The sequence below is a fragment of the Chinchilla lanigera genome, unplaced genomic scaffold (genome assembly GCF_000276665.1).
Source record: "Chinchilla lanigera isolate Chin_1 unplaced genomic scaffold, ChiLan1.0 scaffold00006, whole genome shotgun sequence".
Lineage (NCBI taxonomy): Eukaryota > Metazoa > Chordata > Mammalia > Rodentia > Chinchillidae > Chinchilla > Chinchilla lanigera.
In genome coordinates, this window is record NW_004955407.1 from 42,088,225 (window position 1) to 42,113,615 (window position 25,391).

At 61.7% G+C, this 25,391-nt stretch overlaps 1 protein-coding gene across 3 annotated transcripts in view; it reads left to right on the forward strand.

Moving 5' to 3' along the window:
- Positions 1 to 2,986: 2,986 nt before the first annotated feature.
- The window catches only part of Col18a1 (collagen, type XVIII, alpha 1), a 40,133-nt gene continuing 17,728 nt past the window's right edge, over positions 2,987 to 25,391 (forward strand). Inside the window, exons 1-8 of one of the 3 annotated variants that reach the window (XM_005375912.1) lie at positions 2,987 to 4,318; positions 15,864 to 16,408; positions 21,068 to 21,154; positions 21,686 to 21,745; positions 22,804 to 22,948; positions 24,107 to 24,171; positions 24,416 to 24,601; positions 24,795 to 24,821. In XM_005375912.1, coding sequence (XP_005375969.1) covers positions 3,025 to 4,318; positions 15,864 to 16,408; positions 21,068 to 21,154; positions 21,686 to 21,745; positions 22,804 to 22,948; positions 24,107 to 24,171; positions 24,416 to 24,601; positions 24,795 to 24,821 — 2,409 coding nt within the window. In that variant the 5' untranslated portion in view covers positions 2,987 to 3,024. The remainder of the gene's footprint in view (positions 4,319 to 15,863; positions 16,409 to 21,067; positions 21,155 to 21,685; positions 21,746 to 22,803; positions 22,949 to 24,106; positions 24,172 to 24,415; positions 24,602 to 24,794; positions 24,822 to 25,391) is intronic. The other 2 variants (XM_005375913.2, XM_005375915.2) reach the window with 2 other exon arrangements.

Sequence of the window (25,391 nt, forward strand, 5' to 3'; positions counted from 1 at the left end):
TGCACAGATACGGCGAGGCGCGAAATCACATAGCGGCGGTGAACTTTGCCGCAGAGCTCACTCCCTGGGCATTGCTGAGACCATCCGTGCGTCTTGGGGTTTAGTTCTGGGAACGTCCCTGCCTCATGGCGCAGGGACACCATGGTCAGCTGTTGGAAGCCGTCCTGCCCCAGACATCTGAGCCCTGCCCTTTGGCCGGCGATCGACGGATGGCTCCTCCGTGTCTCGGGCACAGCTGGCGACACGTGGCAGGGCTGTTTCGTCACAGCTGCAGCTGCAGAGCCTGGCTGGGACAAGGCAGCAGCCCTGGCCCTCCCGCCTGCAGAAGGCAGTCAGGAGGGACTTGGGCAGAGCGGAGGAGGCGGGCAGGGCGTGAGCGGTGCTGGGCTGGGTGTGGTGGACACTGCGTGTGCAGGGGCTGAGTGTGACTGTGTGTGCATGCGTGTGAGAGTGCATGAATGCAGACCACCTGGGGCCACCTGACTGCCTGTGGTGGCCCTGTGCCTCAGTCTTTCTATCTGCAGGATGGGTTCTCGTGGGGTGCCTGGTACTGGGTGTGTATTCCTCAGGGACTTGAGCTTCACATGGGCCCAGGATGTTCTGGGTGGGTCACTTTGCTTCTGTCCAGCCAGGTCCTTTTGTCCATAGGGAGACTGAGGTGAGCGAGTGGGATGCTTAGCTGTGTCGCTGCTGTGGAGAGCGGTGCTCCTCGGGCCCCCACTGGTGCTCAGGTAGGAAGCTGGGGGCACAAGCAGGTGAAGCCAGGGCCTGAGGAGGTGTGGGGTGTGCTCCGCCCACCTCTCCAGCCCAGGGGCCTCCTGGCCTCGCAGCTGCCCTGCTCTGAAGCAGCAGGGGCTCGGGCGCCCCGGCCCTCTCCGAGGAACATGCTCTGAGTGCTGCCTGGGCACTGAAGCCCAGCAACCTGAGCGGCACCTGTGCCTGCTGGGGCAGAGCTGGGCACGGCGGCCTGGCTTGGCTCAGGCAGAAGTAAGTGGACGCAGGTGCTGCTTCTTCCTGGGTGGAGGCCCAGCTCGCCTGTGTTGGGGGCCGTGTGCCGCTCTGGGCCAGAGTGGTCGGCGGTGAGGGACGTGTTCTGCAAAGGCCATGTCTGTCGCTCCGGCTTGGGGAATCAGGGAAGCAGCCTGCAGGTCCCCGAGCTCAGCCCAGGACCTCGGGCTGGGGAGTCCCATCCTGCAAGGGATACTTGCGTGTCGGCTTCTGTGCAGCCTCCTTCCACCCAGTGGCAGTGCAGGGAGGCAGCAGGCTTTGCTCAGCAGGGAAGGGTCATGGGGCACCAGGTAGGCGGGCACTATGAAACTCAGGGGTCTGGGCAGCCTGACCCATGGCTGTTTCTGTGCAGCGCTGGTGATACAGAGCCTCACAGCAATGCAAAGCCTCAACTATTAGAGTGGTTTTAGTTCATCTTGTTTTGAAATTCATTACTATTTACAGTTTCAAATTGAACCCATCATGGTGGCCTAAGTTTGTCATCCCAGCACTTTGGGAGGCTGAAGCAGGAGGATCACAAGTTCAAGGCCAGCCTGGGTCACTTAGTGACTTACTGAGACCCTTGTCTCAAAATAAAAAAAAATTTAAAAGGGTTGCATATATAGCTTATTGTAAAGGCCTTGGGTTCAATCCCCAGTACTGCAAAAACACCACCATCAAAATCGAGGGGCTGGGGTTGTAGCTCAGAGGCACAAGTGCCTGCCTGGCAAGGACAAGATCCCGAGATCAATTCCTGGTACAAAAAAAAAAAAACAAACCAGGAAATCAAATGGAGCCAGAGCTGGTGAATAAGGTGGATAAGGACACGTGCCCATATTTGGGCTGGGGATATAGCTCAGTGGCACAAGCGCCTGCCTGGCAAGCGCAGAGTCCTGAGTTCGATCCCTGGTACCGCAAAAAAAAAAAAAAACACTGAAGGCCCTGTGTCCCCACAGCCTGCCCACTGTCCCTGGATGGCCAGGCTCCAGGAAAGGAACCTCTCACACTCGGAAGGCGCCTCGTGTCTCGGGTCCCATGCTCTGAGCTGAGACCTCGCAGACGTGTGGTGTGAGGCCAGGCAGGCAGGCGCCCTCCTCTTCCTAGGTGCTGGGGCTGTGGGCTCGGCCTCCCGCCCTGTGGGACCACCCCGGCCCTGAGCGGGTCCATGTCTGAGGAGCCCAGGGATGGAAGGTGACACTGCCTCACAGGCAAGGGTGTTCAGGAACCGAGACCACCAGGGATGGTCACTTCAGAAGGCTCTGTTGCCTGTCTCCCACCTGCTCCAAAGGCCAAGTGCCCTGGGGCCAGCGGGGCCAGGTGGCCGAGGCTTAATAAATCCCATGAGTTATCCTCTGCCTTCCTGTTGCTGTCCACCTGTATGCGGTGGCCAGGGTCCAGCATTTCCCAAGAAGTAGTTCAGAGACACCGGCGGGACCCAGGAGACCAGAGTCCTGGGAGTCACAGGGAGCTGGAGGGGTGGCCCCAGGTCCCAGGTCTGAGTGGGTGTAAGGCTGAACCTGGAGGGTGACTGGCTTGGCCCCTTGCTGTCCCCTTCCTTTCTCCCCTCTCTGAGGCAACCGTAGGGTCAGAATTGGAATTGCAAAGAACTGAGCATTCTTTAAGTTCCAGTTTTACCACAGAGCAGTGGCCCCAGGCCAGGACTCCAGCGTTCTAGGCTGTGGGGAGGGTGGGCCAGCTGCTGCCTGGGTGTCCCCAGGGGCTTGGCCATGGCCTGAGGCCCCCAGGCCCACCACCACCCCAGGCAGGAACCTGCAGCTCCCCGCTGTGAGTTGAGACACCCCACCCACATTCCTGAGCACCCCCCCCCCCCCGCCCCCCTCCCCTCCCTGGGTGTGGAGGAAGGAGTTACCGAATCTGAAGGTGCTGGCACCTTGGTCCTTCCTGTCACCTTGGTCCCTTCTCTGTGTGGATCTGCTGGGGGAGTGGCCAGGCCGGGAGACTGGAGGGGGTGGGGAGGGCGGGGCGGGCCCTCCTCCCAGCTGGCAGAGGCTGTCGGCCGCCTTGCTCACAATCCCAATGGCTCCCGACCCCAGCGGATGCCTCCGCCTTCTGCTTCTTGCCTGCTGCCTCGCGCCAGCCTGGGCCACTCTGCTGCCCCTGGACTGGCTCTGGTCCCCGAAGATCAGTGACTCCACAGCCGCGCCGGTCTCCCGGCCCCAAGGCCACCCGTCCCCGCAGCCCACGGAGGCTGCCTCCACGCACGTGGCCTCCCAGCGTGGCCCCACGGAGCCGAGGACAGCCCTTGCCAGCACCCGGCCGGCCTCAGAGGAGCAGGCGACCACCTGGAGCGAGACCCCTGCTGCTCGTGTCACCCGCACGCCCCTGGCTCCCCCTGCCGAGAGCTGGGACGCGAAGGAGGAGAACATCGCAGGCGTTGGTGCCAAGATCCTGAATGTGGCCCAGGGCATTCGGAACTTCGTCCAGCTGTGGGACGATGCTGCCGTGGAGACACCCACCACCTCCACCCCCATGGACGTGCACCCCCTTGCCCGACCCTCTAGTGACCCCCAGGACAGCGGGGCCACTCTCCGGCCCAGTCATGGAGCCCCAACTGTTCTGGGCACCCAGACGGCCGAGGCCAGTGCCCTGGCTGTGCCCACCCAGCCACCTCCATCCCTGGGTAGGTCTTTGGCACCGCTGAGGGGATCCTCTGTGTCACCTCTGTCCCCAGGTAGAGCTTCTCTCTCTTCTGCACCCAGCAGGGCCCCTCCCTGGGGGCAGCCCCAGGACCTGGGCTCGGCAGCTGGTCCTCGCCGGCGGCATGGACGTCCTGACTTCCGCTGGGCGCCTTCTCTGGTGATGGGTGCGCCCTCTGCTCTCTCCTCCGGCCCCTCGGCCTGGCTCTCTCTGGTGGCTTTGGAACCTTTCCCTGGGGACGGCGGTGCTTGGGTCTCTCTCGTGGCTTCTTCCAACCGCTCTGCGCTGCTGGGGCTCGGCCCCCCGACACCCGACGGCCGCTGCCTGCCCCTGACGCCCGCCTTGCCCGCCTGCAGCCGCCTGGGCATTGGGCATTCCTGGCTGCCCAACCACCTGCGCCACAGGAGCAGCGAGGAGGTGCAGGCAGCCGCGCAGGCCTGGGGGAGCCTCCTGCGGGCGCACTGCCACCCCTTCCTTGCCTGGTTCTTCTGCCTGCTGCTGGCGCCCCCCTGCGGCCCCGGCCCGCCGGCCCCCCTGCCGCCCTGCCGCCAGTTCTGTGAGGCCGTGGAGGATGCGTGCTGGAGCCGCCTGGACGGGGCCCGGCTGCCTGTGGCCTGTGACACACTGCGCGCCCAGGAGGATGGGCTCTGTGTGCTCATTGGGCCAGCAGCAGGTAACCGCCGGCCCTTCCCCTGACACCCGGCCAGGTAACGGGGCAGTCCCAGCCTTGCTGGGCAGGTAGGTGCCCCTGCAGGGAACCTCTGGGCTGTGGAGTCGTGGCTGTAGCCACAGTGGCAGGCGCTGTGGAGTCAGCCAGAGGGGATGTGGCCACGGGCTCTGTGCTGCTGTCAGGTTGGGGCACCATCACGAGGCCCCAGGGCTTCCTAGTGACTTAGTCCTCCTCGTGGTTCCGGGTCAGCCCACTATACTGGGAAACAGGCACAGAGCTGCGGCTTTGCCTGTGACCCCAGCCCGCACACTCGGCCGTTTCAGTGGCTGTGGTGGCACGGAGGGGTCTGGCTGCTCCCGGGGCCTGTGCAGCCTTGGAGGCCGGGCACACCGAGGCCCAGCCTCCTGCACCTGCTCCAGCCCTGCCCGATGTGGCTGCGCCCACCCTGCGGCTGGCCGGTGGGGGTGGACGGAAGGACGAGAAAGGAGGACGTGGGCGGCAGTCAGCCCCGAGCTGGCTCTGCTTGCCGGTCCTGTTTCCTCAGCACCATCTGGCGGACGTGGGTGTCCCAGCCTCACACCTGTGGGGGCGGCCTTGACCCTGGGTCGGGTGGGGGATGTCTGCGCAGGGACGGTCAGCACGCTCGGCAGCTGGGCTGCCAGGGCCAGGGGTTCCCAGCAAGTCTCAGCCAGTTTGGTCCAGCAAAACCAGAGCCCCCCACCCCACCACCCCTGCAGGCCTGGGGTGCAGGAAGGGCAGGGCCAGGTGCTGAGGGTGCGCAGCCCCAGCACAGGGGCACAGAGCTGGAGCTTGGGCCTGGTGGGCGTGAACTGGGTGGCTGTGCAGTGTGTGTACTGCTGTATGTGTGTCTGAGTACATGTATGCGACCCTGTTCCTGACACCTGCATGCCCCCACCTCTGGAACAGCCGAGCCGGCCCAGGCCTCCACGCAGGGCTGCGCCTCACCACAGCCAGTGAGCCCCTTGCGCTGGTCCCTGTGGGCGGCTGCCCTGTGGGAGGCCCAGGCAGCTCAAGCACAGCAGCCTCATCGGTTTCCATAGGGTAGTGGTTGTCATGTTCGCCTCACACAGCAGCCTCCTTCTGGAGGAGCCCTGCAGCCCAGGGTCAAGCCTGGGAAGCCTAGCCTCCTGTGGGCGAGGCTTGGTCACGTGGGGTTCAGGCTGGGCGGGCGGTCTTCAGCCGGCCAGGCCCAGGCCTGGCAGCGTGGGCGAGGAGTTTCACTGTAGCCAGCCGGCCAGCCAGTGCCTGAAAGGGGCTTTTCAGGGAACATCTGGACGCATTGGCTGTGTCCCCAGCAAGGCCCTGGGGCACTCTCCATCAGGGTAGTGACCCGCGTCCCCTCAGGCTAGAGGTGGGCAGCACACATCAGGCCAGGACCTCCCAGACGTGGTGGCAGAGGAGGGTCCCCTGTCCTTGGACCCGTCCCTGGGCCCTCCAGGGGCGCCCCCCCACCCACGGGACACTGACACCCACTTGAGATGGGCAGGAGGAGGGAGAGGGCCCAACGGGACCGGAAGGGACCTCGGTGCCTGGTCCCTCAGAGGTGGCTGTGGGGTCCTGGGGTTGGAGCCCTGAGCACTGACCCTCGCAGGTGACCCCAGCCGGTGTGGCAGGGAGGTGCTGGGCAGGAGGAGGAGCCCCGGCAGGAGTGGGCTGGGCCTGCGGCCCCTCCACACCTGTGCAGAGACGTCCGTCCAGTCCCTTCCCCATGCATGCCTTCTGCTCATGGGCCTGGCCGGTCCCCTGGTCCTGCACACCACTGTGCACACCTGCACACACCTGGCCCTGCACACCTGGGCCCCACCTCTGCCCACCGTGTCCTCCCGCAGCTGCCGAGCGTGACCAGGCTGAGCAGTGCGGGCTGCTCTTTGGCCTGCTGCTGCCTCCAGGAAGCCCCAGGCTGCCCAAGAGTGACGTGGAGCCTGGGTCTGCTGTGGGGGCCTGGACACTGGGCCGTGGGAAGGAGACGGCAGAGGCAGGAGGCGCCCTGAGGGACGCCATGGGCCGGTATGCTGTGGCTGACAGGCGTGTCCCCGCTCCCGGGCGGGTGCAGCCCAGGGCTCCACCTGCTCCTGCGGTCAAGTGTGGGCCTTCGAGCGTCACTGCTCTTCAGAACGCTTCGGTTAACTCGAGGTTTCTATTTAACTTTGATTCAAGAAGGAGACAAGACCACCTCCATGGAAAAGTACCTAAGTGCTTGCCTCTCGCGCTTGGCAGCCTGCAAATACTTCTCATATGAGGCTGACTGAGCTTCGTGTGGACGCCCCCCAGCCACGTGCAGCGGCTGTGGCTTGGCCCTGCCTGGGTGGGCTGGGGTGCAGGGCCCCACGTGGCGTGTGATGCGAGGTCGCGTGCACGTCTGCATGCTGGAGTGCTCAGCGCCCTCGAGTCCAGTGCAGACCCGGCACGGGGCGTGGCAGCGTCTGTGTGTGAGGTGGGTGCTGTGATGCTGTTGCTCTGTCACCAGGCGGGACGCGCGGTCTCCAGGCCCATTCGCCCTGTGTTCCCGGAACTCTGGGCCCTTTGACCAGCATCGCCTCTCCCCCACCTCCTGTGTGTGGGACTTCGTCTTGTTGAGGGGACTGTGGGACTGCCCCCCAAGCCATCCCTGCCGTTGCGTTCCGAGCTGTCTTTCCTGCTCTCTGGGGCCGCACGCGTCTGGACCAGGTCTTCTGTGCCCCTTCCTCCTCGTGCACACCGAGGTGGATCCCACTTCCTGGCTTTGCGGCTGGTGCTGCAGTCGCGTCTCTTCACACCCAAGTGCAGTTCTGTGGGTGTGTACCCCGGAGAGGGCTCGCCGGGTCACAGGGACACATTCTGGGTCTGGGGACCCTGCCTGGTTTCCCCAACGGCAGGGCCAGTTGACCTCCCCACCGGGTGCGCATAGGGCTCCGTCCTACCCGTCCTCACTGGCCGTCGTCGCATGCCTTTTGGTGGCAGTGGCTAGCAGATGTGAGGTGGCGTCTCTGGCTTCGACTGTGCTCCTCTGATGGTGGAGATGAGCCTCTCATGTAGCTGTGGGAAATCTGCGTCTTCAAGAAACGTCTACCTCGTCCTTTGCCCGTTTTTAATCAGGTCACTGGTGTTTTGTCCTGGAGGTGTAGGAGCCCCCTGTGCTTTGGGCGTTGGCCCATGTCAGAGTAGGGTGTCCCGCCCTGGGAGGAGTGGAGCTGCCGCCCCCTGAGGCCCGTGCAGACTGCAAGGCCTCGCCATGGCCCTGTCCGCGTGGGATCCTGATCTCCAGGGCTCGCCATTGCCCTCTGCGGGAGGCTGAGGTCCTGTCCCATGCGGCCGGCCATGCTCTGGCTGTGTATACCAATTGGGTCCTCATCAGAGGCGGGCAGCACACTCTGCCCGGCCCCCATCTCTGAGGAGCAATGAGCCGGTGGCTGCCCTGCCCTGGGCCAGGGACCCATGCATCTTTCTCCATGCGAAGTCATTGTTGCCTAACCTTTTTCCGGTGATAAAATTCACATGAAGGTACCGTCTCAGCCATGACTAAGTGAGCCGCTCAGAACACTTATCTTCCCATGCTGCCGCTCTGCCTGCTCGAACGCTGACTCCCTTCCCTGGTACCGTTGCTCAGCTTTCTGTCTCTGGGGCCCTCCTTCAAGTAGGGCCACCGTGTCCTCAAGGTCATCCCTGTTGTGGCCATGTCAGAAAGTCCCCTTTGGAAGGCTGGGGACCGCCCTGTAGCTCATGCGCTGGACCAGTTTGTCTGCCCCTGCCTCAGTGGATGCCGTGCTGCTTCTGTGTCTGTTGTGTGTGAGGCCGCAGTGAGCCCCAGTGTGCCAGTGTCTCAGAGACCTTGCGCTCGGTGATCAAGCCCGCCCCAGAGCTGGAACTGCTGGTCACGGAGCCGCTCGAGCTGTGACTCTTCAAGGAGCCCCCGACCCTGCTTCCACCTCCGGGTCCCCTCAGCGGTGTGTGGGCTCCAGCTTCTCCAAGCCCTCAGCAACACTTTCTGTTGTTTTTTGGCCTAAAAACCACCCCGTTGGCCCTTGCACAGGTGTAGAGTGTCTCACGGTGTTGGATTCCCACTTCCTGCCGGCCAGCGTGTTGACGCCACCCCGCGGCCGTGACCGATGTTCATTCGTCCCTGTGGGAGATGCCTGTGCCCGCACCAGCCCCCGTGGTCAGGTCACTTTGCTGTCATCACTGAACCTGGGGGATTCTCTTACGCTTTGGACACCAACCCCTTCGGAGATTTACAATCTGCAGATACTTTCTCCCATTCAGTCTTTATTGTTTTTGATGTAGAGTGTAAATTTTTTTTTCATGGAGCCCAATGTGTGTTTTTCTTCGTGTCCTGTGCATATGATGTCCTCGCCAAACCAGATATCCTGGTGCTTTGGGGCTTTGTGTTCTTTCAGTAGTGCTGTAGCCAGGCCTTTCCTTCAAGTCTTTCTCCTTGTCGATCCAGGGGATAGGTGAGGTCCCAGCTTCACACGGTTTTCCTGGCACCGTTGGTTGATGCGGCTGTCCTTTCCCCACCGGAAGAGGGGGTCACGGCACCTGGTCAGAAGGCAGCAGAGCCTTTCCTGTCTCATGCCCGTCACTCTCTCCTCACTGGTCTGCCTCCTTCACTGGTGCAACATGGCATAAACCTAGTGCAGAGATGATCCGTTCAGATGGGCTCAAGCAGGACCATGCGGAAAGGAAATTACAAGCAGATGAACCGCCCGGGCCGGCTTTCCTGTTGCTGAGAGAATGGTGTCAGTGTGATCCTTCCAACACCGCCAAAGGGAGCGATGGGAATCCCTGGCTAGGGGACTCTGGCTGGGCGCCCAGCTGGCTCCAGGAGACGGCAAATCGTGGCCAGCGAGAGCCCGCCAGGCATGTGCCATGGCCCCACACACCCAGCATGCATCTCCTCTGTGCCAACTGGGGCCCTGACCAAGAAGGCAGCCACAGCAGCAGGGGACAAGGGGTGCAAGGAGGCTGCGGGTGGAGCGGCTTCGAGGTCCAGAGAGGAAAGCGGAGAGGCCCATGCAGGTGCCAAGTCTTCCATCCTCCTGGACCTCAATACTGGTGCAAGGTGGGTGTGGCCAGGCAGGGCCTGTGCGCACAGAGCGGGTGGCCTGGGCGTGATTGAAAGTTGCAGAGCAGGTGTGGAGGTGACAGGGTGGGTGAGGAGGTCACCCAGGTGTGTGGAGCAGGAGCAAGAATGACACTACGGCTTTCCACAGATCGGCAGCCAGAGCCTGTGCAGTGTGTGTGTGTGTGTGTGTGTCCGCGTGCACGTGCCCTGCATGAGGCAATTAGACACTGAGACTGCAGAAGTCCCTTGGTCATGGACACGAGGCCCCTTCTGGCCTCTTCTGTCCTAGCAGCTCCGTGGCGTCTTGTGCCAGCCCCACCGGGTGGTGACCACGGCAGCTTCGTGGAGTTTGAGGTCAGGAATCCTGAGTCCTCCAGCTTTGCTCCTTTCCCAGGTGGTTTCAGCTGCTTCGGTCCTTGTGGCTTCCAGATGTTTTCTGGCCCTGCAGGAATCGTCTCTGGGATTTTGAGGAGGGGTCTGGGCCATAGGTCACCTTGGCGATGTTGACCTCTGCTGTGTCCCTCCAGATTCATGCTACCCCTCAGTCTCACTAGGAGGTGTGGCCTCTGGGGGTTCAGGAAGTCCCGAGAGCCCTGACTCCAGGACTGGGGTTAGTGCCTGGCAAAGCGTCGGGGTTGAGCAGTGGTTTGCTGTCCTGGCCCTTCTGCCACACGAGCATGCGGCGTTGGTCTCCTCGGGAGGCTCTGCCAGGGGTCCTGCCTTGGCATGGAGGCGCCTGGCCTCCAGAGCTTGGAGAAGTAACTTCTGTTCTTTCTAGGTCACTGTCTGTGGGACTCGCCTGCAGCAGCACAAACGGACCGAGACCTCAACAACCTGACTTCTGGCCTGTGGCCACAGGCTGTTCCTTACGTCTCCCTCGACTTCCTGCTGCTTCTGTGGCTCATGCCTTTCACCTTCTTGGCTAAGGCGGGTCCTGAGCACCTTCGCTCTTAAGCATTGTCACCCTGGGGCTCCGTGCTGGTAACTTCCTTCCACGCTGCTCCTGCTCGAGTGGAGGAGAGCGGTGACTTCTGGGTGCTCCCTTGGTGGCCTGCTGCTTTGCTGAGCTTGTTAGTTCTAATAGGTCTGTGGGTCCTTAGGGTTTTCTACCCACAGCATCTTCTCTGCAAAAGAGGTAATTGTATGCTTTCCTTTCCGGGTTGCAAGCTTTTTGCATCTGTTTCCTGCCGTGTTTTAGTTTGTGTTGAGTAGCAAAGGGGGAAGCAGGATAGCTTGCCCGTCCTCGCCTGGGGGAAATGCTGAGCTGGTCAGGCTGGTGTACTGCCGGCCCAGTTCTTCCCGTCTGGCCTGCGTGGTGCCGAGATGGCTTGATGCTTCATTTTTATCACCAAAAGGTGCTGGACTTTGTTGGACGCCCTTCCTGCCTCGCTTGCGATGATGGTGCGGTTTGTGCAGTGTTGGCACAGAGGTGGGTTTCCTCTGTACACCCTGCTCCTAGGAATCCCCCTCAGGTTACGGCCTGTGACCCCCTGGGTGCGCTGGGTTCAGTTTGCTGGTATTTTGTTGAGGATTTTTGCTTCGATGCTCGTGAGGGATGCTGGCCTGGAGTTCTCTCTTCTGGCAGCGTCTTATCTGACTGTGGTGGAAGTGCTGCTGATCTCATTGGGTGGGTTAGAAGTTTTCATCCTTGGTGGACACGTTTGAGAGGGATTGCGGTGAGTTCTGTGTGTGTTTGTGGAATCCCCCTGAAGCATTCAGGTCCAGGGGTTTTCTCTGTGAGGAGATTTCTGGTTACTGATCCCGTCCGGCCCTGGTTATAGATCCACCCAGGGTCTGTTTCTTCATAGTTTAGTCGGTAGGAATCTGTCCGTTTCATCAACATTATTACTCAGTTTGTTGACCCTTTTTCATTTCTGCAGAATCGATAATGTTCCAACTTTGATCTTCGTAACTTGAGTCTTCTCTCTTTTTTTCCTGTCGAGTTTGCTAAAAGTTTGTCAAGTTTGTTGATCTTTCCCAAGAGCCAACTGTGGGTGCCATTGATTTTCTCTGCTGTTTTTCTGACCTGTATGGTTGACCTCTGCTCACCTTTATGTTTCTTTCCTTCTGCCACCGCTGGGTTAGTTTTTTTCTCCTCTTTCTAGCTCCTTAATATGTGAGCTACAGTTGTGTTGTTGATTTGAGGTCTTTTTGTTTTTTAAGAAAGTGTGGCTATAAATTTCCCCTCTGTTGTGTTTTCTTGTGTCCTGTAAGGTTGAATGTACTGTTTTCATTTTTGTTTGTCTCTACATAGTTTTCTTGTTTACCTTTTGATTCTTCCAGATTCATTGGTTGTTTGAGAGGATTATTTAATTTTCACAAAGTTTAAAATTTTCCAGGTTTGCTTCTTTGTTTGTATTTCTAGTTTCGTCTCCCTGTGGTTGGAGGCTGCCTCGTATGTGCTCTTTTGAAGTCCGCAGAGGTTTGTTTGTGGCCTGAGCATCCTGTCGCCAGCAACCATGTGTGCCCTGGGCCTGGCCAGGTCACCCTGCACATCTGGGTCTAGCTGGTCTGCCGTGTCGTGTAAGCCCTCTGGGTCCTTCCCCACCATCGTCTGGATGTTCTGTCCATTACTGATAGAGAACCAAGGTCTCCAGCCCCATTACTGTGGTCTTTGGTTTTGTCCACTTCTGTGAGCTTTGAGTCACGTCTTTGATGGACTTCACTGGGCGCAGAGATGTGTGATTGTTCCATCTTCCTGTAGTGAAGTTGTTAATGCTAATTCCCTCCTTCATCCCTTGTAACCCACTTTGATTTATGGTCTGTCTGGCCTCAGCACAGCTGCCCTTGCTCCCTTTGCTGTTTCGGACGACACCCTCTCCAGGCCCTTCACTCTCAGCCTGTTTGGAGCTTTGGATCTGAAGCAAGCTCTTGCAGAGAGCCTGTCCTTGGATTACAGATTGTGAAATCCATTCTGCCGGTCCCTGCCCTTAGGTGAAGAGTTTCATCCATTTACATTTAAAGTGATTGCGACACAAGGACAGCTGCGACGTTGCTGGCTGCACTCTGTTCCCACAGCCCAGGGCCCTCGTTCATCCTGCTGCCTTTTTTTGGCGTTTTTATAACAGATCATCCACACTCCTTCCACACTGCCTTTTGTGCACGCCTGTCGTTGTCTTCTTTGTGACGGCCGTGGGGTCTCATTTATCACCCTGCATCCCGGCCCTCAAATTCAAGTTGTCACCAGCTCAGCGTAAAGACAGGCAGGTGCGGCTGCCCAACCGGCCCCAGCCTTTTGGTTGCAGAGGTCTCATCGCTGCATCTTTGCAGGGTGTGCCCTGGGCATAGACGAATAGCTCCTTGAAACCCATGTAAACTGTGAGGTTACAGACCCAAGTTACTGTAGGCGAGCTTCAGACTGGTAATTACATTCTCGAGGGTATTAGTCTCTAAGTTATGCAGAAAACAGAACATGGAGCTATGAGCCCTTGCTGCACCCGTGCAGATGTCGCAGTAGCCTGTGACGGGCCTGTGCGGAGCTCTGTCATCTGTCCTGTGACTTCCAGTCCCCACCTGGCACCCTTGCCCTCCCTCTGGCATTTGGCTTTTGTCAGGAAGAACAGTTTCTTTCCCTCTTGAAGGATAGTTTGGGCAGATGCTACCACCCTGGTTTTTGGTGCGTTTGTCTTCTCCTCTTGGGTGTTCAGCCCTGGCTTGGCAGGTCCCCGAGGCCTGACATCCCAGGAGAGCCCAAGGGTGCCTGGAGTCCTCCTTGAAGTTCAGCCTGTGCTTGTGAGCTTTCCCTGGGGGCAGTCAGGAGTGGCCCCTGGGCCGCGTGGCTGCTCTGAGCACAGGGAGCTGTGGGGGCTCCCAAGCGTGTCGGTATGGCATCTGCACCCTGTCCCCATCTCCACCTGCCGTGTGCCCTGTCACTGCTACTGCTGCGTGTCAAGGCAGCAGCGTCTGGGACCTGCCGGGCTGTGGTCTCTCGTTCCAGGCTGTCACTTGCTGTCTTAGGGGATATCAGCCGAGGGTCGATGACCCCACGTGTGCCTGGGCCCTGCTGCCCGGTGCTCGGCGTGGTGCCTGGCATGAGGGCCCGGCAGATGTGAAATGCGTCGCCCTTTGCCCCGTGGTGGCTTCACCACAGACTCGGTTTTATCTGCACGCCTGTCGCAATGCTTGCTTTGTCGATTTGCCTGATGTTTCTCGATTTTCAATGTTGTTTTTGATGCTTTCCTGACAACACAGAGCTCGATTTTTCTTGCTGTGCCGTCTTTTGCTGATGTCTCTGCTCTTTGCTGTCTGAGCAGCATGGTCTCATCTTGTCTTCTGCAGGAAGCTCCCCACCCAGCCTGTGATTATGGAGCCTTTTGGACCCATCCCTCCTCTCCATTCGATTTTTAATTGCTTTTGTCTATTTCTGCAGATTATGGGTTGTTGTGACTTCTAGTTTCATGAGGACCCCGGTGTGTGTCATGTGTCTTTCGACCCAGAGGTGCTGAGAGCCCAGGTGGTGTCCCAGAAGCACCCGAGTCGCTGGTCCACACCGCCGCTGTGCCTCCTCCTCACTCGAGCTGTGCGGGCAGGGGCTGTGAGGCCAGGCGAAGCCTGAGAGCTGCCTGGCTTGTGTAGTCACTGAGCAGCTTTATGAGCTACGCCCAGGTCCCGGCCATCAGAGAGCAGATGGCCTGACGGAGCCCTGGTCAGATCCACCCTAACCGTTCCCGGGTCTCGGGAGGGGTTGCAGGGGCTGCCCCGCTCCCCGCAGGCTTCCTCTGAGCTGGAGCGCAGCCCAGGCCCTCCTTGTGGAGGGAGGGAACACAGTTTCCGTTCAAGGCAGCTGGCCACTGCTGGGCGTGGGAGGCGGGAACCTTGGCCGGCACAGGTCTGTAATGCAGAGCCATCCAGTGACCTTAGGGCCTTGGCATGCGGAGGCCGCTTGCTTGGGAACTGTAGGAATTTCATGGCAAGGGAGTGGGAGGACTTTGGGAAGAGCCAGCTGTGCATCCCTGGGGTCCCAGACCAGGAGGCGGCAGCTGCTGCGTCCCCGTGCGTTAATCAGGGATGCTCTGCCCTGGGAAAGAGGGCGGTGGCTTCCCCACTAGCCCTTGGCTGGTGGATCCCTGCTTCCCAGTGTCACCGTGGTGACAGTGGCGGCTGCCCAGGGCCAGCTGCCCTCAGCCCTGGGGGTGGCCGATACCGAAGCCTGCTGTGTCCATGACTTTCCAGCTCCAGGCAGCATGGAGGGGGCTCCCTGCAGGAGGCAGGGAGAGACCAGGGCCCTCCAGCTGCGGCCAGGCTGCCACGTGGACATGGGAGGACGCATGCGCTTCGGGGCTACCAGCCCTCAATTTTCACCCTGCTCCTCGGGGAGCTCGGGGACCCCGCTGGCCCGCGACGTTGAGGTTCCACATGTCTTCCCTCCTGCTCGGCACGGGAGCCCTGATCAGCCTGGCCCTGCAGCCACACCGTGACTCGCACACATGCACACAGGCACACACATACCCTTCACCACGGCCTCTCTCAGGCTCCCTGGGTGTCGGCGACCCCATCCCAGAAGCGCCCTTGGCCATGGCCTGCCCACTGCCAGGCGTCCCCTCCCGTGTGACTGTCACGCACTGAGGGAGCAGCCGCACCAGGACTCTTGAAGAAAGCCTGCGGCCGAGTCCTGCCTGGCACGGTACTGGCCAGGGCCCCCGAGGGATGGTCTCCTGGAGTGACACTGCCTGTCCTGTGCCCAGCGGTGCCATGCCCTTGGATGTCCGTGGGCTGTGCCTTCGCAGGCCTGGGAGGCATTATGGGTGGCAGCCTGTGTCTTCCTTCAGCAGCTCGGGCCCACTGGGAAGGACGGGGTGAGGTGCAGCACGCTGGCTGCGGGTGTGCGCGTGTGTACACATGTGCTCAGTGACTACAGGGAGATAGCAGGCTCGGTGTGGGCGTGAGGGCATGTGGTGAACGCTTGAGGGCCTCATGGTGACCCTGGGTGACACAGGACTGCAGACCACGGGGGCCACTGCTGTGCCCCTTTGCATGGGGCACCCCAAGTGTCGTGTCCCTGGCATGGAGAGGCCTGCACCCCGGGGAGGAGCAGCAAGAGGCCAGGAAAGCTGCCACCTCCTGGGAGCCCGACATTGGCCCAGGCCCAAGAGACTCCCCAGCTGGTAGCACGGCCAAAGAGGCTGGGGTGAGATGCCCGAGTGGTGTCCCTCGGGGTCCGCAGGGCTGCAGCCCTGCAGCAGCAGCTGTGCGCCTCCCCTCGTCCCTTCCCAGCTGTCCCAGGGCGGGTAAAGCGCACGTGCGTGGGGCCGGGGTCCCCTCTTCCTGCGGTGCAGAGACGCTGGCACTCCCGGGGTACGCTGCATCCTGTGTCTCTGCTGTGCCCGCTGTGGCCCTTACAGAGTGTCCCTCGGGTCTGAGTGGGGCTCACTCTGGCGGTCACTGGTGGCAGAGCCCAGAGGACCAGGACAGAGCGGGGGTGCGGACACGCCCTCCCTGCCTCGGCTTCCCTCGTGCGGCCCCTCACCTGCTGCCTTCTCTTTGCAGAGAGCACCAGCCAGGAGGTGGGGCTGCTGCAACTCCTTGGGGAGCCCCTGCCCCAGCAGGTCACGGCCGTCAGCGACCCCGAAGTCGGGCCAGCCTACGTCTTCGGACCGGATGCCAACAGTGGCCAGGTGGCCAGGCACCATGTGCCCAGCCCCTTCTTCCGTGACTTCTCGCTGCTGCTCCACGTGCGGCCAGACACGGAGAGCGCGGGCGTGCTGCTCGCCATCACAGACGGGGCGCAGGCGGCTGTGGCCCTGGGCGTGAAGCTCTCGGAGGTGCAGGACCAGCACCAGAACATCTCGCTGCTCTACACGGAGCCGGGCACCAGCCAGACCCGCACGGCCGCCAGCTTCCGCCTGCCTGCCTTCGTGGGCCAGTGGACCCGCTTTGCACTCAGTGTGGATGGTGGCTCGGTGGCACTCTACGTGGACTGTGAGGAGTTCCAGAGGCTGCCGTTCGCGCGGTCCCCACGGGGCCTGGAGCTGGAGCCCGGCGCTGGCCTCTTCGTGGGCCAGGCGGGAGGCGCAGACCCCGACAAGTTCCAGGTAGCCCTGCTGTCCCGGGTGGGGCCGCCGCCTGAGCCGGGGTTAACCGCTGTGCCTCCCAGTGCAGCCTAGGGGTGGAGGCTCTGCCTGCTGGTGGCCAGCCTGGCTTCCTGGTCCACATGGGGTGTTTGTGCCCCTGGCTTTCTGACCTGAGGTTTCTCTGAGCCCTCAGGGCCCAGCCCACAAGGGCCCCTCACGGCTGTGTCCCACGGCTGTGGCAAGTGGGGTGGACAGTCCAGGCCAAGGTCAGGTGCGTCGGGGCCAAGGGCAGCCCAGTTTCTTGATCTGCACAACCAAACCTTAAGGCCCCGTTAAGAATTGTTAACCGCTTGTTAACCCCGGCGGCCGGCAGCGGCAGGCCCTGAACCAAGCGGGTCCTTCTGTCAGTGCCGCACACCTGGGAGGGGTGGAAGTTGCACACCCGTGAGAGGAGAGTTGGCATGCCTGGGAGGGGTGGAGGCTGTTGGAGAGTGGCACACCGGGTGTGGCTGGCTGGCTCGTGCCGTGGGTTACCATTCCAGGCCACGTGCCCTGCCCCCAGGGCCCCTGTGACTCCACCCAGAGCAGCGTGGGCAGGGCTTCCCCGAGGTGCCAAGGCTCGGCTGTCTCCTGTGTCCCGGGAGACGTCTCCCCAGGGCCTTTGTCCCCAACTGCTGGGCCTCTCCCACAGTGCTGGCGGAGCTCTCTTGGGAGCAGTCGCGTGGGTGCCCTTGTGTGGCGCTGACTCAGCCTGAACCCCGGAGCTCTGGCTGGAGCGCAGCCGGGCCGCCCCTGCCTGGTCCAGACAGCCCGCGTGTGTGCTGAGGGAGCTGTGTCCGCAGGGGACGGAGAGCTGACTGGGGCCCTGACAAGGCTGCCTGTCTGAAGTTCCTCCAGGTCCTGGGCTCTGAGCCTTCACCCTTGGCAGGAACTTCAACCACAGGCTTCAGGAGCCCCAGGACTTTGGCACCAAACTGGGCCCTTTGTGTTTCCTTTCGATCCTCGAACACGAGAGCAGGAAAGAGCGTCATCCTTCCTAGCGCGGGGCAGCCTGTGGTGTGACCTCCCAGGCATTCCCAGAGGAGGTGGTGTCCACGCACTCTGTACTGGCATCTGCCCACCGGACAGTGGGCACTGGGCCCTGGGCGCCCTGCTGCCGCCTACAGTGCTGGCAGGCTGGGTCAAGGCCTCACTTGGGCCTCGTGGCACAGCGGGCCACCGGCTGCCCTCACATAGGTGCAGTGTCTGGTAACCTGCGTCTTTAGGGCTGTTGGTGGAGACAAGCGTTTTCCCCGCCTGGGTGTAGGCTGTTCATTTTTCTGCTGTTTGTTTTCTGCGACTGACCTGTTTATGTTCTTGCATTTTGGGGGTAGGCTCAGCCATTTCTTACTGGTTTTATGCAACCTCTTTATATATGAAAGAAATGGAGCCTTGGTTTCGTGTGGTGCAGCTTTTACGTTCCAGTTTAACATTTGCCCTTTTGCTTTTTAAACAACCATCGGGACGTTTGAAGGGTCGGTGTGGCTAAATCTGGTCTGGAGAAAACACTAACCTTTACCCAGCAACGTGGGCCAGTGGAAGGATGGAGTTGGTCCCCGGGGGTGCGTGCCTGCTCTCGGCTGCCTGCTTCTCCCTGGTTCCACATCCTGTCCTCGTGGCCTAGAGCAGGGATCCCCAGCACCAGCCCACAAACCGGTACCGGTCTGCGTTAGGAGCCGGGCCACACAGCAGCAGGTTAGCAAGGAGCAGGGAAACTTCTGTCTTCACGGCCACTCCTGTCACTGCACTCCCACCCCGAGCTCTGCCTCCTGTCAGGTCAGCGGCATCGGCTTCTCACTGGCACGTGGGCCCTGCTGTGAGCTGCGCGTGTGAGGGGTCCGGGTTGCACACTTCTTTGAGGTTCTGGTGCACTAGTAAGAGAAGCAAAGCCCAGGTGCAACAGTGATAGAGAGGAAGCGCCACTGCGGTAACAGCAGAGATAGAGCACACAATAAATGTCACGTGCCTGATCAGCCGCCCTGGCCGTGGACAGGTTGTCCTCCGTGAAACCACTCTCTGGTGCCAGAAAGGTTGGGGACAGGTGGTCCAGAGGCCCCAGTTTTCTCTGTGGACTTTCAATCAGATTTCTGCGGGGAGGGAAGTGCGCTTGTGTGCTGGCGCAGAGACGAAGATTCCAGCGCAGATGTTTTCAGACTTTCCCTGGATGGGGTTCCTGGGAAGGAGCCCTTTGAGTCGTGTACTCCACTGGACCTGGCAGAAACAGGAGACAGTGGGTCCTCTGCATCCCATCGGAGGAGGTGGTTGGCCCTTCCTGCCACCACTCACGGCCCGGGCAGAACCAGATGCCCTGGGCCTGCGCCTGGGCCTGCGCCTGGGCCTGGGCCGGTGCTGCTGGGTCTGGCGCTGTTTCAGACCGAGGTCTCGGGGGTGCCTGGTGTTCTCAGGTTCACCCCTCTGGTGCAGTTGAGGGAGGCATCCTGGAAGCCATCCTCTCCATCCAGTTGGCCCAGTGTTCCGGGAAACACTTTCTGACCCTGTTTCAGGATCTGCACCTTTCTTTGTTATTTGACACTGGAGCTGCGTCTCTTGATTTAATGTTTCTTGCTGGAAGCTCCTTTTCCTCATTATGTTTGCTTTTTTCTTTTTCTTTTTCCTTCCTGTGCTGGGATGGAGCCAGGGCCTGGTGCACGCTGGGCAAGTGGTTCTCCTCGGCACCAACTCTGTCCCTCAGCCCCGAGCACCCTTGGTCCTGGTCCATACGTGACGCTGCCGGGAGCAGACGCCCTGTTCCCCGAGTCCTTGGCCTTCAGCCCTCACAGTGAATATGCTTTCTGTCATCTCTGTTTTGCCCAGTGATGAAAGTGGCTGAGGTTGTGAGTTCCCCAGAGTGCTGCCGTGGCCACGATGTGATACTAGGTGGTGGGGGTGCTGATGTCTGAGGTCACAGCCGGCCGTGTGGGGCCCGTGTCTCAGGATAGGCTTCCCGGCAGGTGGCAGAGTGCAGGGCTCTGACCTCGCTGCCCTCACCAGAGCCGTGCCCAGTGAGGGAGTTCGGTTCACCCTGGGTGCAGCTTGAGCCTGTGCCCCAGGCCTCCTGCAGGCACTCCTGCCCGCCACCGCCTTTATGATGAGCCCTGGACCCTGTTACTCACGCAGATGGCACTCGCGAGGGGCACAGCCCTGGCCCAATGCCGTGCAGAGGTGCTGCGTCCTCCTGAGCCATGCGGAAAGCGCTGCGCGGGACGCAGTGACCCCTGCAGCACTGATGGGAGCACTCAGGGCCACTCGGCGTGGGAGGCACGAGGACGCACAGAGGCCACCGCGGCCAAGGGGGCTGCACCCCACCCCCATGGCACAGCGGGCTGTGGGTCCCCAACACGGGTCAAAGGGAAGCAGAAGCAGCAGGCGGCCCCGCAGCACGGCCTCCCCGTGTAGGTCCTGGTCATTCACACACATGTGGGCAGCGTGGCAAGAAGTGTCTCCGAGCCTCCTCCTGAAATGCTCTGTGGTCCCTGAGCTCCCGCTGTCCCTGGGTGTCACCGTCTGGCTCTGAGTCCGTTACGTATACGCAGTGAGTCCCGTGGCTTCTGCACGGCCGGCATTGCCCCTGCTGAGAGTTCCAGCAGGGCGTGGCCTTGCTGATGGCGGGCACAGGCTCTGCCCACCTGAAGCTCCCAATGGATTGTGGCACCCCCAGCCTGGGGAACAAGCTGCTCTCTGCAGCGGGGCAGCCTGTGGGGCTCAGGGGTGGGGTTGGTACATGGCGATGGGGAGTCCTGCGGCCTCCTGAAGCACTGCAACCACCCTGACACTGCACGCCCCCGAGAAGCAGTTTCTAGGATTTGATCCGGCCCCTCCTTGTCCCTGGGCGTCTCACACTGTTGACTCAGTCCCTACTGCAGGTCTGGGGGGCCAAGGGGCACTGGAGCCCGTTCCTGGGAGATGCTGCAGTGCGACAGGGAGGGGCTGGGTGGGTGCCAACCCCACACTGCCCCACCTGTGCCCGGGTGGTGTCGGGTCTGTGCTGCCCACACATTCACACAGAACCACATGCTCTCCAACGTGATCACACATGTGCACACAAGACCACGTGCTCCCCATCATGATCACACATGACCATATGCTGTCTGGCAGGATCACAGTCCTCATGCATGACCATATACTGTCCAACATGATGATATGCACTTACACGTGATCACACACACCCACATGCGTGTGCACACGTGCTCTCGCACATCCTCCTGGTGCTGTGGACTCAGCGTGCCGCACCACTCCTCACTGTGGGTGCCAGGTCTGCCTGTCCCTCTGCCCAGGGGGGCGTGTGAGGCTCAGCCTCTCGGCGGCGGCAGCCAGACCTTAGGTCTCTGCCTCTGGCTCCCTGCTGTCTTCGGGGGTGTTGGCCAAGCACGTGTGTGTGCAGCTGCCCAGACGGCCTTGGCTTCACCACGTCCGGGGACCTGCATGTCCTTGTCTCGGCCAGGCTGTCTGGGAGGTGGTGCCTTCTACAACGAGGGCTGACTGCCTCCCGGACGGCCTGGCGCGGGAAGGATGGGCGGGGTACACCTGGCATCCTTGGCGAGGGCCCCTGCTCGGGCTGCTGGAGTTGGGCTCAGACGTACCAGGCAGGACTGGTGTGAGTCATATCCTCAGCAGCCCTGTGACCCTGCTCCCTCTGTCTAGGGCGCGATCGCCGAGCTGTGGGTGCGTGGGGACCCCCGGGTGAGCCCCGTGCACTGCGTGGACGAGGAGGACGAGGACGAGGATGGGGTGAGTGATGCTGGGCCGTGGGGCAGGGGCATGGGGGCCGAGTCCCGAGCGACGGCCAGGTCTCCAGAGGCGCCACTTTTCATTCACCTCCGTGGCAACAAGCAGGGTCTTCCCTTGCCTTGAACTTGGTGCTTAAGGCAACAAAATGTAAAGTGAATGTTAGGGGCCACCCTGAGAGCTGCAGGGTGGGATTGTGGTGGGAGCAGCTTAAAAAGTGTGTGTGTGTCTTCTGTGCTGTGTGTCTCTAGCGTGTGACGTGTGCATCTCTGGTGCGTGTGCAGGAATTGCCCGTACGGCCCCAGGCAGCCTCAGGACAGAGCCCTCGTGGCTTTCCTGGCCTTGGCGTCCTCAGCGCTGGTGCCGCCTGCACCCCTTCTCCCACGACAGTGCCCAGGAGGCCGGGGCACGTGCAGATGTGTGTCCTGGGGGTCTCTGCCCCGACCGACGGCACGTGTCAGACGTCAGCATGAGGCTCTTTCGGGCCCCATGGGCTGGGGCTCTGCTCATGTCCTGGTGTCCCTCGCCCTGCAGGCATCTGGCGACCTGGGCAGTGGCCTGGAGGAGCCCCGAGAGCTTCACAGGGAGGACGTGGTGAGTGGGCAGTGGGCAGGGCTGGAGGGGGCTGCGTAGGGTGGGCCCCGCCGGGGGGGGGGTGTGCACACATACGTGTGACTTCCCAGGGCTCTTCTGTGCCGTGAAGATGGGTTCCCTACTGCAAATGGCACTGGGGTGCCTGGCGGTGCCCTCTGAGAGCTCAGCCAGTTCCTTCCTGCCGCTCCTGCTTGGCTGCAGGGGGTGTTTGAATGCCCCAGTGAGGCCTGGGTCCTGGTTCCATGTTGCTTTGGTCTTCGGGGCGGCCTTGGCCTTCACTTTGCCGCAAGCTCAGTGGCCATGGAGGACAGATGGGCTTGGAACTGTCATGCCCACAGGTGGTACCAGTACTGCCTGAGTAGCCTCTCTGCAGACCCAGGGCTGTGGTGCCCGCCCCGTCACCACCCTCCCCACACCAGGCCCTGGGCCCTGGGCCGGTAGCTGCCTGGGAAGCATGTGGATGCTGCGAGCCGTGGCCTCAGGTCTCTCATGCCTGCCAAGATGTCTAGGGTGCGCGGGGGCAGTGTCCAGGGCCTCCCTCAGCCACTGCTGTGTGCTCTCCCTGAGCCTGGGCATCCCCAGGACCCCAGGCCACACGCGTGTGGTGGGGAAGTCCCTGGCCACCATGGCTGGGTCTGCCGACCGGCCGGCTTGCTCCACTCCCAGGGGTCAGGAGATCTGTGCGTGGGCTGCAGTCTAGGGTGTCCCCATCGTGACCCCCCCAGAGACACATCTGCCCCTCAGGTGTCCACGGTGCTGGCTCTCAGCCTCCAGTGTCCCCCGCCGCAGGAGCCTCTGCACTGGCCCTGAAGGGCCTGTCCCTGCCGCAGACAGTTGTAGGCTTGTGGACAGGACTTGGCAGGTATGCAGTGCCATCCTGCAGGCTGGAGCAAACCCAAGCAAACAGTTCCGTGGAGTCCTGGAACTTCTCCCCAACTGAAGCAACGGCTGCTCCTTATCTTCCTTAAAACCGATAAACATTCCACTTCACAAACGCGTCAGAGCCTGACAGGTCGCCCACTGGCCGAGTGATGGAGCCGTTTCCCGTGCTCTTGTAGGTGGCGACCCAGACGCCCGGCCTCCGCCCGCCTCCCCCTGTGACTTCTCCTCCTCTGGCCACGGGCGGCAGCTTGGAAGACACCAGGACGGAGGAGATTGAGGCCCAGACCACGGCAACCTCGTTAGGGCATGAAGCTCTTCCGGGTGTGTGTGAGCTAAGTGTGTGGGGGATAGGTGTGTGGTGTGTGCGTGGGATAAGTGTGTATGTGGGATACAAGTGGGTGGTGGTGAGCATTGCCCAGGGCTGGTGCTGTCCCCTGCTTCCGGGGCTGGAGTGGACACAGCCCTTGATTCTCTGGGACACGGGGCTGAGTGTCCACAGAGCCACAAGGCCAGCACAGGTCCTGGAAGGCTGTTTGTACCACTCTGCCGGGGCGACCACCCTCGGTGGCCAATCCCTACGTCTGGCTGAACGCTCAGTGGGCTTTGTGCCCAGCCTAGGGCTGAGGTTCCCCAAAGGGCCCAGGTAACAGGTCACCTGACGTCCCCAGGAAATGACATCCAAGACGATGTCACTGTTTTCTGCCGGGGAAGAGGCTGTGGGGAGCGGTGTCCACTTGCTCTTCATGGTCAGTGCCTTGTGGGGGGGTGGAGGCCCCAACACACCTGAACTCTGCCGTGGCCAGCTGTGTGCCTGTGGCCTGTTCTGTGTTCTGGCTGTCATAGGCCCTTCTTGTTCTTACAAAGCTGAGCAAGCCACGCTCAGCTCCAGGCGCTCGGGCAGGTGGGGGCTGCGGCTGCTTTGGCCACGGGCGGCACAACACACAGTCCGCCATGCTGTCTCCAGGGAAGATGCCCAGGTGCCGTCGGGCCAAGGGGAGCCAGGGTGTGGGCTGTGGGGATCACCGGGGGTGCCTTCAGTTCTCCCAGGTGTGGCCCTGGCTGTTGGAGGACACCCCACATCCTCACAGGGGCCGCACGTCAGGGGGAGCTGAAGGGGAGGGATGAGGTGCATGTGAGTGCATATCGGAGGGAGAGGGAGGCAGTGTGTGTGGTGGTGGGCGTCCTGGTGAAGGCTGTGGAGTTCCTTTCTGTTGGTTTTCGCTCTTTTCTACTAAGTGTTGGGAGGAAGGCAGGTGCTGAGGTCTCCTGTTAAAATGCACCCAGAAACCTTCTGGAAGGTCTGCCATCATGGGTGTGGCTTAGATGGCCCTGCGGATTCATGCTGGCTCTGGCTTTCTTCCTGGTGGCCGGCTCTGTGTCCCTCCTCTGTCCCCCAGCCCTGGAGCACCAGGCAGTCACCCCAGGGGACAGCAGAGGCCAGGGCCATGGGGTCTGATGGCAGCCACTCCTCCTCCCCAGGTAAGACCCTTCCAGGTGACACGTGGGACGAGAGTGCCCCAAGCATGGGGCACCGCCTGGAGAAGGTGAGGCCCCCGCCAGGCCTGGGTGGCTTTACTCCTCTCACCGGCACCCTATAGAGCCCTTGGGTCCCCTCTGCCTGTCCCCCCCATGTACCCCTCTGCCCGTCCCCCCTCCCCGCCCTTCCCCTTGGGTATCATTTCTTCTTTGTGGCCCAGAGTCCTGCCCGGGACCTGGGCACGTGCCGCGCAGCACCAGGAGGACGTGTGGTTGCGGTAGCCCTTGCCCTCCTGTCCTCTTTGTTCCTAGGGAGGCCTGAAGGGGCAGAAGGGGGAGCCAGGAGCGCAGGGGCCACCCGGCCCAGTTGGTCCCCAGGGCCCCGCAGGCCCCGTGATGCAAGGCCCAGACACACACCCTGTCCCTGGGGCTCAGGGGCCCCCAGGACGCCCTGGTCCCCCAGGAAAGGACGGTGCCCCAGGAAGGGATGGCGAGCCGGTGAGCTTTGTCCCCTCAGTGTGGCCCTGTCGGGGGAGGAGGAGGGGGCTGGCCACAGAGGCCTTGTGGGTCAGACCCCGGTTGGCCGCCCGCTTGGAGCCACAGCTGGGTGGGTCCCACGGGTGCAGTTTTCGTGTGGGGTCAAGGGTCAGGCGACCCCATCCTTAACAGCCTCCTCTCTGGCACATTCCAGGGTGACCCAGGCGAGGACGGAAGACCCGTAAGTGTGCTTTCTTTCTGCCGTCTGATGGGTGGCGTTTGTGTGAGGCCCGCGGCCCCCTAAACCCAGGCACAGAGCAGAGGTCACAGCCACACAGTCCCCAGTGCAACCTCGCTCTGCTCGGACATGGCTGATTACTGGGAAAAGCAGGAAAGGGGAAAGGGCCTGTGCGCCTGCTGGGCCTAAGGGGAAGCGCGCAGCAGAGAGCAGGAAGGGAGGGAGGGAGGGAGGAGGAGGAGGAGGAGGAGGAGGAGGAAGAGAGCAGAGAGCAGGAAGGGAGGAGGAGGCGGAGCAGGGCCCCCGGGAGGTGAGCCCGGGCCTGGGTGGCTCACAGCCCCACAGCGTGTTACACGTATGCACACGGGTGCAGCAGGCCTTGCCCCGCTGTCAAGCGCAGAGGTCTCTGTTGTCCACAGCGCCACTGTGAGGAGGTGACAGGCGGCTCTCCCGGCTGCTGTGCTCCACTGTCCCGGGCAGTGGTGTCACCTCCATGGGCTGGCCTCAGGCTGGGTCCTCTCCCAGGCTCCATGGCTTCCATCTGCCCAGCTCTGAGGAGAATCGGGGTGCGAG